The sequence below is a fragment of the Cyanistes caeruleus genome, chromosome 14 (assembly GCF_971803275.1).
Source record: "Cyanistes caeruleus chromosome 14, bCyaCae1.hap1.1, whole genome shotgun sequence".
Lineage (NCBI taxonomy): Eukaryota > Metazoa > Chordata > Aves > Passeriformes > Paridae > Cyanistes > Cyanistes caeruleus.
The window spans coordinates 17020401-17034689 of record NC_141714.1 but is presented as its reverse complement, the minus strand read 5'-3'; the positions used below and the strand labels follow the sequence as shown (position 1 = coordinate 17034689).

The 14289-nt window shown below is 38.2% G+C and overlaps 1 protein-coding gene across 2 annotated transcripts in view; it reads right to left on the bottom strand.

Annotated features, from left to right (window-relative positions):
- Positions 1–14289, bottom strand: part of KLHL4 (kelch like family member 4) — a 72118-nt gene that overhangs the window by 13232 nt on the left and 44597 nt on the right. For both annotated transcript variants that reach the window (XM_086850248.1, XM_023925914.2), the window contains exons 2-4: positions 3641–3811; positions 3057–3193; positions 2358–2554 (exon numbers count right to left, since the gene is read on the bottom strand). In XM_086850248.1, the coding sequence (XP_086706374.1) occupies positions 2358–2554; positions 3057–3193; positions 3641–3783 (477 nt within the window). In that variant the 5' untranslated portion in view covers positions 3784–3811. The remainder of the gene's footprint in view (positions 1–2357; positions 2555–3056; positions 3194–3640; positions 3812–14289) is intronic.

Sequence of the window (14289 nt, the reverse complement as noted above, 5' to 3'; positions counted from 1 at the left end):
TGCCTTGTGCCAGCTGCTGGCTCTGTGACTCTGCTCTTAGGGCAAGAAAATACAGCAAAGGAAATTCAGCTTGCTTTTCTAACAGCATTATTTGGGCAATACAAAACTGGAGAAATCCCAATGAAAGGATCTCAGCCTTTTAGCTGCTGCTGCTGTGATAAAACTCCCCAACTCCAGAAGTGACCACATGTATCTAGAGTCTTTCACAGAATTATTTTTTCATAAAAAAAAAAAATTGTACAATTGAGTTACAGCAATATCAATATATATATAATATCAATATATATATTTTCTCTTTCCCTATCAAATTCCAAAGGAAAGAATAAATCTGGTGAAGACAGAGAGGGGGTCATGCTGCTTGCAAAGACATGTATGTAAGAATTCATGACTGCATTTGAAATAGAGTTTCTATTTCTGTACCTAGAATTAATATATCTTCTTTAGGAACCAGGTTGAAATAGGGCAAAGGTTAAAGAAATTATAGTAACTGATATTTTATTGGTTTTTTTCAGCAGTTTCTTCACTTTCTGTGTAACTCTTTTCAAATGTAGCCAGGATGCAAACCCAGAAGCATCGCTGATTAAAGGAGATGTCAACTTTGGTCTGTTATGCATATCCTGCTTTAATACTTGTGACATTCAGAGAACAGGGACAGGAAGGCCAGTCCACTTCTAGTTACAAATATAGCACAAGTTGTTTGTCAGAACAAGCTCTATCTGCATGAAAAGATACCAGGCAGGAAATTGTTAATATTCTGCCTCAGTGGCCAAAATATTGAAGGGGAAGGTCCCCTTTGTGTCTGGTTGTACTGAGGGGATCTGGTGTTTACTGAAAATGTAATGGGCTCTGTATTTAAGGGACAGTGTTCTGCTCTTTCCCCTAAGTTACACATTTTCACCAACACAAAACAAACCTAAGTGTTTCACTTATCCCCCCCCACAATTTGTATGTGTTTATGCGTTTTTATGATCTCCTGCTCTCCAAAGGTTTTTTGTGATATCACTGCAAGGGTTTGAAACAGACTTTTATTTCAGAGGTGCAGGTTTCCTCTTCTCTTTCTAAGCTGTCAGGAGCAAATGTGGTGTGTTTTCAGTCTGTTCCATGCATGAACTGGAAGTGGTTCTAGAGGTGTTAAAAGTTGTTTTCAAGGAAAATAGTATAAAACTTATGCCCAGTGCTGCTGAGTGTCATAGAGTCATCATGATCCTTCATTTTAGGACATTCTTAAAGACACAGCTCTCAAATCTGTGACACATGGTTTCAAAAAATAATAAAAGTTTAACTCCTGGGAAAGACTGGAGGATTCAAATGGTTAAAAAAAGATCTATAAACAAAAATTATTGTCATAATCTCTTTGTTGTTTACTGTCTCAACATTTCTCACTGTCATCCTAAATCCAACCATGTGATTTTATTTCAGTTTTGCGGAAATCTGAACCACAATTTTAAATGCCTGAAGCTGCCGCCCATGTTCTCACACAGGTGGGAGGAAAAAGGCAACAGTAGAGGGGGATTTCCCAAGTTTGGATGAGTATAAAAAGGTTTGGAGCAGCAAGGACAACACTATTTTACACAGGCTGAGCAAACCTCTATCTTAAATGCCCCGTTTCTCACTTTGAGGTGTAAAGGGGATGTAATTGCTGCTAAACAAACCATGGCTGTGACAGGGAGGAGCACAAGCAGTGCCCTCCATCTGCACATGCCTCTCACCCCTTTCAGCAGCTGGACATGCACAACCCCTTGCTGGAGTCTTCTCAGCATTTTGAAGCCTCTAAACCAGTTCTGACATCCTCCACTAATATTTCAAGCATAAAGCTGCCATGGGTCTAATTCTTTTTAGATCTATTTATCTGTAGCAGTTGCCGTTCTTTTTGTGTGGTTTAAGCTGTGATAGCACATCTTGTTGCCCTGAATATTTATCTCTCAATTTGTTTTCATAGCAAGTTGTCTCACTTCTCTGTTTGCCATGCTCTGAATATTCATTTCTTGCTTTGAGCCAGAGCAGGATTATCTTCCAGTCAGGGACCTGCTTCTTTTTAGCATCCCAAGTCTGTCCAAAACATTTTTTATTTTGACTCTCTTTATGCGTGTCTCACCTTAAAATCAGCTTTAGAGTTTTCTTTGTGTGGAACCAAAGGCAGAAGGATGGCCCATTGCTGTTTGTCTCTGGAAATGAGCTGTGCTAAGGCCCTGTTACATTTTTTGGCAGGAGCAGGTACCGCTCGTGTGCAAATCTAAGTTCACTGAGGACGCCTTTCTACAAGGCAGAACTGTGAAACAGGGAGCACCAGAAGCGACTCTTTCTGCAGGTAAAAGGACTATTTCTGTGGCTGCAGAGCTGTCAGCTCTTCACCTTACCATGGTGTAGGTGTGGGCCACCTTCAGGAGCTCGGAGCAGCCCTGGGCGTCCCCGAACGAGCGGATCCCCAGGCAGTTGGAAGGGTGGAGCTGCTTCATGAGGAAGTTGCAGCACACCTCAATGACCTGGGAGAGCTGCAGAAGGCATGCAGCAGCCAGCAAACTCTCTATGGTGTCTTCTTTTAACTCGAGGATACCTGGGCAGGTTTTATTTAGGAAAAAAAAAGAAAGAAAGCTTTAAGTAATTTCCCTTGTGTTTTCATTATTTGAAAGTTTGCCGCTCTTTGGCTTTTCCCTGAGATGTCCTGTGGTTCACAAATTCATTTTCCTTTCACACTGAGGGATTCTTTAAACAAATATTTTAACTTACAGGATTTGGTGAATTTTGAACACAGAGACTGGGACATTTTTATTGGAATTTTAACAGCTGTAGAACTGATCTGGATAGTAAAAAAAAAAATAAAAAAATAAAACCGTGATTAGGGAAAAAAACCTTTCCCAAAACAGGGCTCTGAGGAACCTGATCTTGTGGAAGGTGTTGCGGCTGGAGATGGGTGTTTATTTTAGACTCCCTTCCAACCCAGAGTACGAAAACTCACATATTAATGAACAGAAATACAAGCAGTATTTCTAGAGGAAGAAAGTTTCTATTTCTATTTTGGTGTGAGAAGGCAGGAGGCAGCTCTGGGGCAGGGTTACCTGTGTAGGCGTAGCGCACCAGAGCCTTCAGCGCCTCGGGATCCACTCCCTCCATCTTGATCTCCTCCTGCTTCGCTTCCCGCACGTCGCTGGTGAACATCGCAGCAAAATAATCAGAAACTGCACTGAGAACCAGCCTGGAGGGGAGCAGTGTTAGCAGGACAGCAAATTATTGCCTCATCTTCCCAGTACCAGGCAGAAAATCCAGCATTATTCTGTTATAAATTGTGTGCACAATGGAAATGATTAGCATAGGACTCAAGTCTTGTAGCAGTGAGCAGTGAAGTTAAAAGAGTAATTAGTAATCTAATTTTCTCCCAGAGTGCTTATCTGGGCAGATTTTCTTCCCTGATCTTGCTGTGGTTTGACAGCAGTGAGAAGAGAGGGTGGACAGTGCCAGTGGTTTCCATTTGAATTTCATTGTGTTTAAAATAATAGCTCTAAAATGTTGATCACGTGATTCTATTCCACATTAGCCGGAGTCCTAATTATAGTAACTCCTCATTCATAACTAACCAGGATATTCATAAACTGAGGCAGCTTTTTTTGGCAATTTCAGGCTTACAGGGTGCTGGGAGGTGTACCTGTGGGCTGGAATCTTTTGGTCTCCAGCGATCAGGAGCACATCACAGAGCTGCTTCTGCTGCAGGTAATTCTCCATCTTGCGGAAGGTTTGCTCCGCGTGGTTCGTGGACTGGAAATACTCGTCAGAGCCATTGGTGCTCATCCCAAGGGAGCTGCTGGTGGTGGACAGCCTGCCAGGGACAGAGAGAGTGATGAGCACAGAGTTAGAAATGCATTATAAATGCCGATTATGTTGATTTTTGTACTCAAAAGGCAGCACAGAAATATTGTAAATGATAAAAGTCCCGCAATCCTGGTCTCACCACGCTTTCTTCCAGCTTTTTCTCTTTGGCAGCTGGAAGTTTTCATTCATAAACCTGCACATAGGCTGTGCTTTACTACAGTTGTGTGTGGTGCTACTGGTTTGTTCCATCAGCTTGGAGTGGATGCAGCACCGACATGATCAGTGCAGCCTCCTGAGCCCCACAAGCAGAATCCTTAAAAAAAATCCTATTTTCCTGTGATATTGATTGCTAAAACACCTCTTGGTGTGAAATGCTGGATATTACATCTTTAGGTCTTATTTCTCATCTCTTCTTACTTTGTCCATTAAGTTACTTGACTCAATAGTAATGAATCTGAAGAGAATTTAATGAGCACCCTCATTCCAGAGACATTTCCAAATTAAAAGCTCATGGAATCTGTACATTACGTGGCCTTTAGGACCTGAATGTAAATAATGGAGACAAATTAATTTCTCTGTCTTTCACAGAAATGTACAATATGGATATATTCCTCCCACTCCAGAATTCTGTTAGCTTTCCCTCTTATAGGAAACCCATTTTGTTTCAAAACATCATTCCTCACAGCCTTTAAATATGGATTTCGATGTAGATTGAAACTCCTTTCTGACACTTCCTTAGAAAAATCTTTATTTTTCTATTCATCTGATTTTGGTAAATAATAATGCATTTGTTGGTATAAATGTATATCACACAGCTTGAAAATGCTGAAATATTTAACACTACTTTAGCTAAAGATTATTTAGAAAAACATTTTCTCAGCTTAATAGAATATTTTTTTAGAATGTATAGCACCTGTTTTTTTCATTTCCAAGCCCAACTGGGAAATAATGACAGCTGGTTGACTAAATTTCCTGGTTGTCTTTGATATTGTTACTGCAAATTCATAAATGACTAGGAGAGATAAGATTTCTTCATTAAATTAGTGTATTAAATTTAGCAGAATATTGGATTACACCCACAATTTAACATCTAGTTCAGAAAACAGAGAAATAAAAAAGGGTTGAATTGGTAGTGTCAGAAAAGAGAGATGTTAGATCATGCATTTTCCAAGACCATACCTCATTACACAGCTCTCAGAATTCAAGGGAAATAATTAAAAATCAAATTATAATGTAATATTGAATTGGGACACAGCAGTTTTCCATCCCCTCTGCAAAACATTTCTGTCTTTATTACAATTTCAAATGCATTTTACCTTAGCTTAGTTTAGTTTTAAAGAAAAAGGGGAAAACCAAGTTCACCTCTGATGTGTTTCCTTTGCCATTTAGGACTTACAAAAATGAATTTGTCTCAGGGTGTTTAATGACTCCACTTTCTTATTTGTTTTCTTTCAATGTTTCATAGACAATGAGAAAGCTGCAAAATTGGATTATATGCTCATTAGTTTTGTATCAGCTACTGGATGCCAAATTCATACCCTGGGATATTTTGCTATTTACCTCTTAAGTGTCCTTTAAAGGTTTTCAGAAAACTGTTTTCTGGAAAAATCTTTTTTTCAGATTCAATATATCCACTCTAAGTGATGCATCTCAGTACATTGCACTTAGCCTTGATGTGTGCAGAAAAAAACTCCAATAATACTCAACCATCCCTGCTGTAAATAAACAGTACTGGTTGTGTGAAATAAATAATTCCCCATAGCATGTATTTATTTGTGGTTAGAGAATCATTTCCAAGGGAGTGAAAGTCTAATTATTTCATTTAGTCTTGGGTACTTTTTTCAGAAGTTTAATGGAGTCACATTTAACTACAGCATAAATACCACTAATATAATTAATTATTTCAAAGGCAAAAGTCTTCAGAGACTGAAAAATACTGGAAGCAAAAGCAAGTTCACCATTAAAATTAATAATATAATTTCTGGTTTATCTTCAGCAGCGGATTCAAAATGGTAGATATATTATAGAGGGGAAAAATCTAATTCAAAGCTAAATATTTATATATTTTCCTTAGTGTACGACTGTCAGACTCAAATATTGACCTTCAGAGTGTAGCACTGGGTAACAATGAGCTAAAGAAGTCAGAGATCAAAATATCCTAAAGAAAGGAGTCAGGAAAATCTCTCTGGAGTCTGATGTGGAATTCTGGCAGAGGATGCTGAGGGTGTAGCACAGATAAAGATTTATTCTATAAAATGTGCACAAGTCTGGACAAACAAAAGCCAAGTATTCAGGAATAAAAGTTTCCAAAGTTTCATTAGTCAGGGAGGAAAAATATCAATGTTTTGGTCTGAAGAATCAGAAACCCAAATTGTTTCATGTCATTTTTGTGTTGGTGTTCACTGGGATGAGGAGCTGTAATTAGCATTCATAATAATGGCTTAAAACGTGGATTAGGCTGGAAAATAAACCTATATTTAAATTATTCTGAAATCACAGGCTTGTATGAATTTCATTTTAGGTAGGGAGCCAAGTGAAATCATTCCCAAGTTTTCTTGTAAGGATTTGTGAAGGATAGTCAAAATATGGTCCCATATTTTAAAAGAAACATGGAATTTTAAAACAGACAACATAAACTGAAAACCTGACGAAAGAATCAAAAAGCATTAAGTGTCTCAATGATAAGAAGGACATAAATACCAGCCAGCGTGGCTGGTCAGAATGAATCATGTCAGAACATTGTATTTTATTCTTTTTTTTCCAATGTACCAAAGCTTACTGGGAGAAAAACATGAATTGTCAGAAGTCATCTCGCCTTTTGGATGACTTCTGACACTATTTCCCATGACATCTTGAAAATCGAGCTGGGATGGCAGGTTTTAAGTGTAATAAATACAGGAGATATGAATAACTTGTTTGGCTACGCTTGAAATCTGTCAGGGATTCAGTTCCAATGGGAGAAGAGCTGAGAGCATTCCAGGCAAATCCTGCTCCTGATGCTGCTCCATGATTTTATCACAGAAAATCATGTGGTAGAAAGAGAGTTTAATTGCTTTTCATATTTTATTTATTTTATTTTATTTTATTTTATTTTATTTTATTTTATTTTATTTTATTTTATTTTATTTTATTTTATTTTATTTTATTTTATCTTATTTTTATATATTCATTTATTTGTTATTTTATTTTTTTATTTTATTGCTATTTAATTATTATTGTGGGTATATCATTGCAAGACAAAAAAGTTTTTGGGAAGAGAATTTAAATTCAGAGAGGCATCTTTGTCCTCATTGAAATTTAGGGAATTTTTTACTTTTTAAAGAGCTGCTTATACCCCTCTTCAAATAATGACCTGAATGAAACATGGGGGAGGAAATGCCAGGTAACAGTGAGATTGTACTGGATCCTAAGAAAACCAGGACTTACAAATGGTGTGTGGGGGTAAAAATTCATCTTTTCTGTAATTAGATTTGATGCCATGAGTTTTGTGATTCATTCCAGGCCTACAATTCTTTAAATTTCTGAATTATGTTAAACTTCTTTTCCGTCATAATGAAGAACTCTTCACATTAATCAGCAGAGCACTCTTCATTAATCAGTATATAAAAGCTAAATCCAGATTTCCTCATTATTGAATTAGAATGCAATAACACATAAATGCCATTTATTTGCCATGCCCTTTTTCAAAATTCAGTGTTTTATTAAACCTCATTCAGTGTGCCAGTGGCCAAAACCAGGAAGCAAACCTGATGATAATGAAGCTTAGAAGAATAATATTGCAAGAAAACAAGGTTGTTTATTGGAGCCTTTATAATTCTGTTGGTGTTGCTGATGCTATTATTTATTATGTTTATGGTGACCACTTCTCGGGTGTTGAATGAGCCTATTTAAGATGCTGTGATGTTTGTGAAAGTCAGTTTAATCAGGTTCAGGTTTTGGTGCCATTTAGGGGTTTTGTTTTGGGGTGCACAGCCAATCCCAGCAGGCACCAGCAGCAAGGGCAGCAGCATGGCCTGGATCTCTCACAGCCTGGAGAGCAAGGGGCTTCAACCCTGTGAGCAAGGCAAAACTGCAGCTCCACCAGTTCACCTGCTTTGTGCAGCTCATATTTTATTTTATTTTTTTTAATATTTCCAGTGCAGCTCATCATTTTCCTTTTCTCCCTTTTATTTTTTATTTTTGAGGTGCAGCTCAGCCCCTTTCCCCAGGCAGCTCCGTCCTGCTCAACCATGTGAGCTCTGGCTGCTGAGAAAAACCCTTTTCCCACAAAAATCACAGCAGCTGTCACAGGCAAACCCCAGCAGCTGGCTGAGAAATGAAAATATTTCAGTTAGGAAACCATTTCTGAGCACAGATAAAATAATGATAGACTTGATGTGCTTGTATTAATTGATATTGGTAAAATTGTAGCACATCAGTAATTGATGTCCCAGCCTGTGCCTTGAAATTTCTGCTGCAGTCATCTTTATTTTTTATTATTTTTATATTTTTATACTTTATTGCATTTTTTTTTATTTACTGTGAATTTTTTAGGGTCCGGGCTAAAACATTTGTCGTAAAAGAGGATGGGAAGTTGTTGATGACTGATGAGGTTGTAACATTAACATGAAGTTTTAATAATGACAGTAAAGTATGTAGCAATGTGAGTTTGTAACAATGATAGAAAATTATGTAGCAAATGAAGAAATAAGCAATTAAAATTTATAATTTATTTCAGTTAAGGGAGAAACTCCTGACTTCCCAAATAATCTGAAAGCTCTGACAATTCCTTTAGAACTTGGAGCTCTTGAAACTGCCTGTTTTTAGCAATTTTTTTATTGCTAAGGTTAAAATAAACCTGCCACTTCTCTCAGTTGGTGTAAGTTAAAATAGCTTTTCCCATTTGGGATTACGAGTGTAAATGTGCATATCATCAACTGCAGGAGCTCCAGCAAAACACTGAAACCATTTCAGCTGCTTTTGGGTTTTGTTCTTCCCCCAGACATGACAATGTACAGACAGATGTCATCATGATTCATATCAGGATGAATTTGGGTTGTGACATTTTGAATTCTCCTAGGAACAGAAATAAGGGATTTGTTGGGGTAATTCCACTGGAAAATGGAATTATGTGCCTTCTCTCAGCCATGGACACATCGTGATTTTGAGGTACAAAGATGAGTTAATCCAAACACACTCTTCAGTCTTCAGTAAACTGTTTCCCTTGGGAAATTGTATATATATTAATTTTTTAACAGAGGAATTACAAAATTATTTTCCAGTCTCTGCAGATAAGTGTGTGAACTCTCTTGATTGCTGATCTTTTTCTGCTTTTCCTACTCTTGAAGGATCTCGTGTCTACAGAAGGGTTTTGTGCTCACTGCTTGTTTTATGCAGATAATTAAGAAATTAAATAATCCCACATTCATAGAAAGGAGTTTCTAATGGTTCTCTTCCTGGTACAGAACTAATCTGAACATGAAACTTTGCTATAAACATTCTGATGCATGACTTAAAAACACTTATTTCTGTGGCACAGAAATTGGAGCTGTAGCAGTATCAACCTGGAGAGAACACTGCCTATTTTATTTAATAGGTATGTGCCTGTATTCAGGGATGAAATGAGTGTCTCACAAATCATTTCAATTAATGCCAGTTTAAATCAGCCTTCAGGAACATTATCCTCCAGGAGAATTAACACTGTATTCCTTCACGTTATGTAATAAAGAATAACTGAGTGAAACCTTTCAGGTCAAAGGATAAGAGTATTTAATATATTACCATTTTAAAATTATCCTTTGTTCTGATAATGCCAATGGTCACTGCAATGCATGAATTCCAAACTCAACATGATTGTGTTGGAGGGAAATTCAAAGTGAAGGAGAAGCTCAGGGAGGCTGAGTACTTCTTCCTCAACTTCCTGGGAGCAAGTGATAATCTTTCTAAAGAACAAAAAATGATGTGACCAGAAGGCATGATATAGCACCATTTCGAGCTGTCAGAATGTGCAAAATGAAAAATAATGGCTTAATGCTGCATCTGGGCCCGTGGCATTTTTCTTTAGAGGACGTAGAAAACAAAACACAGGCCAATGGCAAAAAGAACTGGTTTTCACTCCAAGCAAAGCTATTGCCAGATAAAACTAATTAACTCCATGTTCATTCCTTCATTAAGCACTTTTCAGAAAGACCCCTGCTGGAGAGAGGGAGGGAAGAAGACCCTGCTTTATTATCTCCCTTTTGACTATTACTGGAAAAAGTGGAGCAAAGGGGAGCAAGGGGAGATACGAGTACGAGCCAAAACCAAATGTGAAGTGGTTGTGCCTCCAGTGAGCAGAGCTCTGAAAAGGCAGAGTAACAGTCTCAATAGCAATTATCCCTCTCCCTACCAATCTGAGCCTTGCAGCTCATCAGATATGGATCCTGCTGGGAGATTTTTTTAGGATATCTTGATGTATTAAACCTCAAACCACTGCCAGAATACCTTCATACATGCTTCCCACTTCTTTTTTGATTTCCATCAAAGGCAAAGGGATACTATTTTTCAGCTTCTCATGACCATTTAATTTTTTTTCATTTTTCCTTTCCTACATTTATCTGGATCCTAACTAACAAATAACGAGACTTATCACGTTTTCCCTTTCAAGTGAAACACGATCCCCTAGATGAAGACACCACTTCAAAATTCATTTTGCTATGTGAGACACCTCCAGTCACGTTAAAATCTCCAGGCTTGTTCCAAAATATCTCCTGACCTGATTCAGCTGATCTGCTGGATACCTCATTCAAAGCTAAACACTGCTGCAATGGGGAGAAAAAGTGATTTTTAACCTATTTAGCCAGAGTACCCTGTCATAATTACAGATTTATTAGAAATGAGGGAGAGAGGATGTGTATAAAGGTCTGGGCAGCCTCGCAGATAGAAATCACAGATGAGAAGTAGACTGAAGTTTTCTATTCTGTTTGAAGGTTTTGTAAGGCACAGAAATTTATCTGTGATCAATTCTCTCCTTCTCTTAATTGTGCAATTACACCCTGAGAGAGTTTCCCTGTGTTAAAGCAAATATTTCTATGTGTCCCTAGGTACAGATATGCTGATTCCAAAGTACTCTCCAGCCAGTTGTTATCTTCTGAGCTTCTGTGTCAGAAAATATAATTCAAACCTACATCTGGAAAGGAATTCAAATAACTTGACCTGCTGTATTCATTTCTGGCTCAATTGAGGGCATGTTTTTTTCCAGTCACTACAACCAAACCAGCACATTGTGAATGCCCTTCCATATTTACTGGAAGGAATTTTGGATGTTATAAATTATGGAGACTGCTGTGCCTTAGCTCCTGTTCTGACCTTTGGTCACTGACTTGCACTTTTTAACACCTGAGAAATATTTTATTTATTATAATATATTTAATTTATAATATTTATTATTATGTACATCATTGCTAATGTCAGATATGAACACCCACTGGACATCTCCTGTGCTTGCTCAGAAAAGAAGGGGGTTCCTTACAGGAATCTTATTCTGAGGAAACATCTTCTCATGAGCCCACAGCACCTTTGTAAGACAGAGAGAATTGTCTTTACAACCTTTACAGACAGAACATTAGGTCTGCTTTAATTTGACAGAATCAAGTGTATTTAACAGCATTTCTGACAAGCTGGCTTACTCAAACCTGCTCTGTCCATGCCATTAGTGACTTGGCATTTATCTGGAGAGATAATAGTGATAACTTGCTCCAACAAGCCAGGGTCTGTGTCAGCCTCACTCACTGCAATTGAATCGGAATAAAAATACAAAATCTGAACACATGCAGCACATTAAATCAAATGAAAAACAAAGAAAGGCTAAAAGAGTGTAAATGATATGAATTATGGAAAGTATTGCTTATATTATTGAGCTTATTATTATGACAGGGTTTTTTTCCTGGAGTGCTAGTAATATTCACCAGGCTGCAGAGAGGCAAATTTGCATTGTAATGTGGTTATACAAAAAATAACACAGCCATTTTATTGCATTTATTCAATAAAATATTGTCCTTCCACTCCTGACTTTGTTACTTTATTGTGTTACAATCAGGTTTGAATTCACTTTAACACCAAGTGGGAAAGTATAAGGAAACTTTAAACAGCTGAGGAGCAATTGGGCTGCATTTGAATGAGGAACTGAGAGGAACATTTGAGCTCTCCTGCTTTGTGGCATCCCATGGGAGCTTCCTCCCGAGCAACTTTATTGGCTTTTTGTACCACCAAGCCACTCTGCATCTCCTTTTTTAGCAGAAATTTGGATCCTTTAAGCGAATGAAAGAAATTAAGGCGAAAGAAATTAGTCCTGAGTTACAGCCTTGTCCTTGCTGTGCTCATCCCAGCAGTTCATTGTGTTGTGGTTGATCTCCTGCAGGATCACCAGGCTGGAACCTGCCAGGAGCTTGTCTTGCTCTGCTCCTACATCCCCTGTGACAGGCTGCACCAGGGGACTGCACAGCTGGCAGATTTTACTGGGTCAGGCAGCGCAGACAGAAAGGTCAAAAAGTCCATCCCAAGCCACTGCACCAGCACACACACAAACAGGAATGGCACAGGAGGGGATTCCTGCCTTCAGGTGTGGTTTTCCATAAACTGGATAATGAGCCGGAGAGAATCTTTTGTGAGTGACTTTTGTGAGACAGTAGTGAGAGCCATGACCCAGCACCAGCATTTTTATCTTTAAATGATCAATATTTATCCTCTATAAACCTGATAGGGCACCCCAGGATGTATATTTTTGTTCAGGGTATGTATTTATTCTCTGCCCTGCTCAAAAGGGTGGCCAGAGATGGTGGTGGCATCAGAGCCATCCCCTCTCCTTTGCCTTTTCACTGAGCACATGGCAAAGCTCCTGCTCTGCAAAGATGAATGTCTAAAACATGAACCCCAGTGGATCAAAACCAAATGTTTGAACAAATATTCTCTGCAATCAGAGCTTTTATCTGGGGGTGGTGGCAGAGAGGGAAAGAACGAGCTCCCACCAGAGACGTGGAGCATGACTAAGGTGAAATTACTGAGGTATTTTTGCCTGCATGTGTATGTGCATCTCTATTTCTTCACATTCTGCAGCGTTCTGCAATGGTCTGACATGGAGACAGAGCTTTCCTGAGCATCTGTGCTAAGTGAACGCTGTAAAAGAGGTTTCCCTAGCAACTCAAACCATATGTAATAGCTTAAAATAGCTTTTCTCCAACTCCTAGGATTTCTTAGTGGTTTGCTCAAAATTTCCATTTAAACCAAGGTATATTTGCCCAGTTCAAAAAGGTTCTTCATTTTTTAAACTTCTATTAAAATAAACAGGGTTTGAAAATGCTCATTTCTTTCCAGAATGCCTCCCTTCTTCTTGACTCGTAACTTATCAGGGAAACTGAAACATGGCAAAGGGTGAAAGTGACTGCCCACTTTCTCAAAATATTTCCTTTGTTTGCTGTTCAAAACATTTTATTGGAAGTATGTTAGTCCCTACTTATTGTAATGGGAAGCTCTAGCAGACTTTGATTTCTGTGATGTCAGTACAATGAGAAGATAAACTGTGCAACTATGAAATATAATGAATCAATCATAGTGTACATGAATTCCACTTTGCATTGCAAAGCTGTTTGCAGGCAAATCTGCTCCATTCCTGTTGTGTCCCCAGGAAAATGCTCTTTTGCATGAGTGAACTGTGATACCAAGAGGCTGAGTGGTTTTTTTTGAGGTAATAAAAGAAGCAGGCAACAAGTCTGAGGCATAACCCATACATTGATTTTCAGGTCCTAGTCATGAAGCTAAAAATTTAGGCTGAGAGCACTTGAATTTGATTAAATCAAATGTTAATACCCAGGTAAGAAATATAGATTCTTGTCTCAGGTTTTCAAAACATGTACAGCAAAATATTCTTTTCCACTAAATATGTTTGTTTGGCCTAAATGGGTTTTATTGGAAAATGTGATGAGGCAAACTTTTTATCCTGTAAAGCAGCATGAGAATACAGTGCCTATTTCCTGACAAAACACTTTGAAACTGTATTAATTTAGATGCTCTAGCATATATTTGAACCTGAAATGAAGGCAGGATGTTCCTGTAAAGACTTTTAGTTATCCTCTTGTTCCCTGTGAGCAGCAGACAGGTTTTAGTGAAATATCCTGGCTTGTCAGATAGGATGGAAACAATTACTACAATGAAATCAAAGATGTTTTAAGCTAAGAATTACTGGATGGGCAGAATTTTTGTAAAGAGCCAGGCTTTCTGGTCTCGTTCTGACTATTTTAATTGGCTTTGAATTGAGCTTTGAGTGTTAAGCATTTGCTTGAAAAAGGAGGGGAGGAGGTGGTCTGGGAGCAGATTTGCTGGCACAGCAGGTTGGGAATTTCCAGTGCTGGTGTTTCTGTTGATGGAGTCACTGAGGGGGAATCTGATGTCACAGAGGAATAAATTTGGTGATAACTTTGTTTTAGAGATTATTTTCTTTATGTCCTATACTTCAGCTCTTTCTGTCAATCC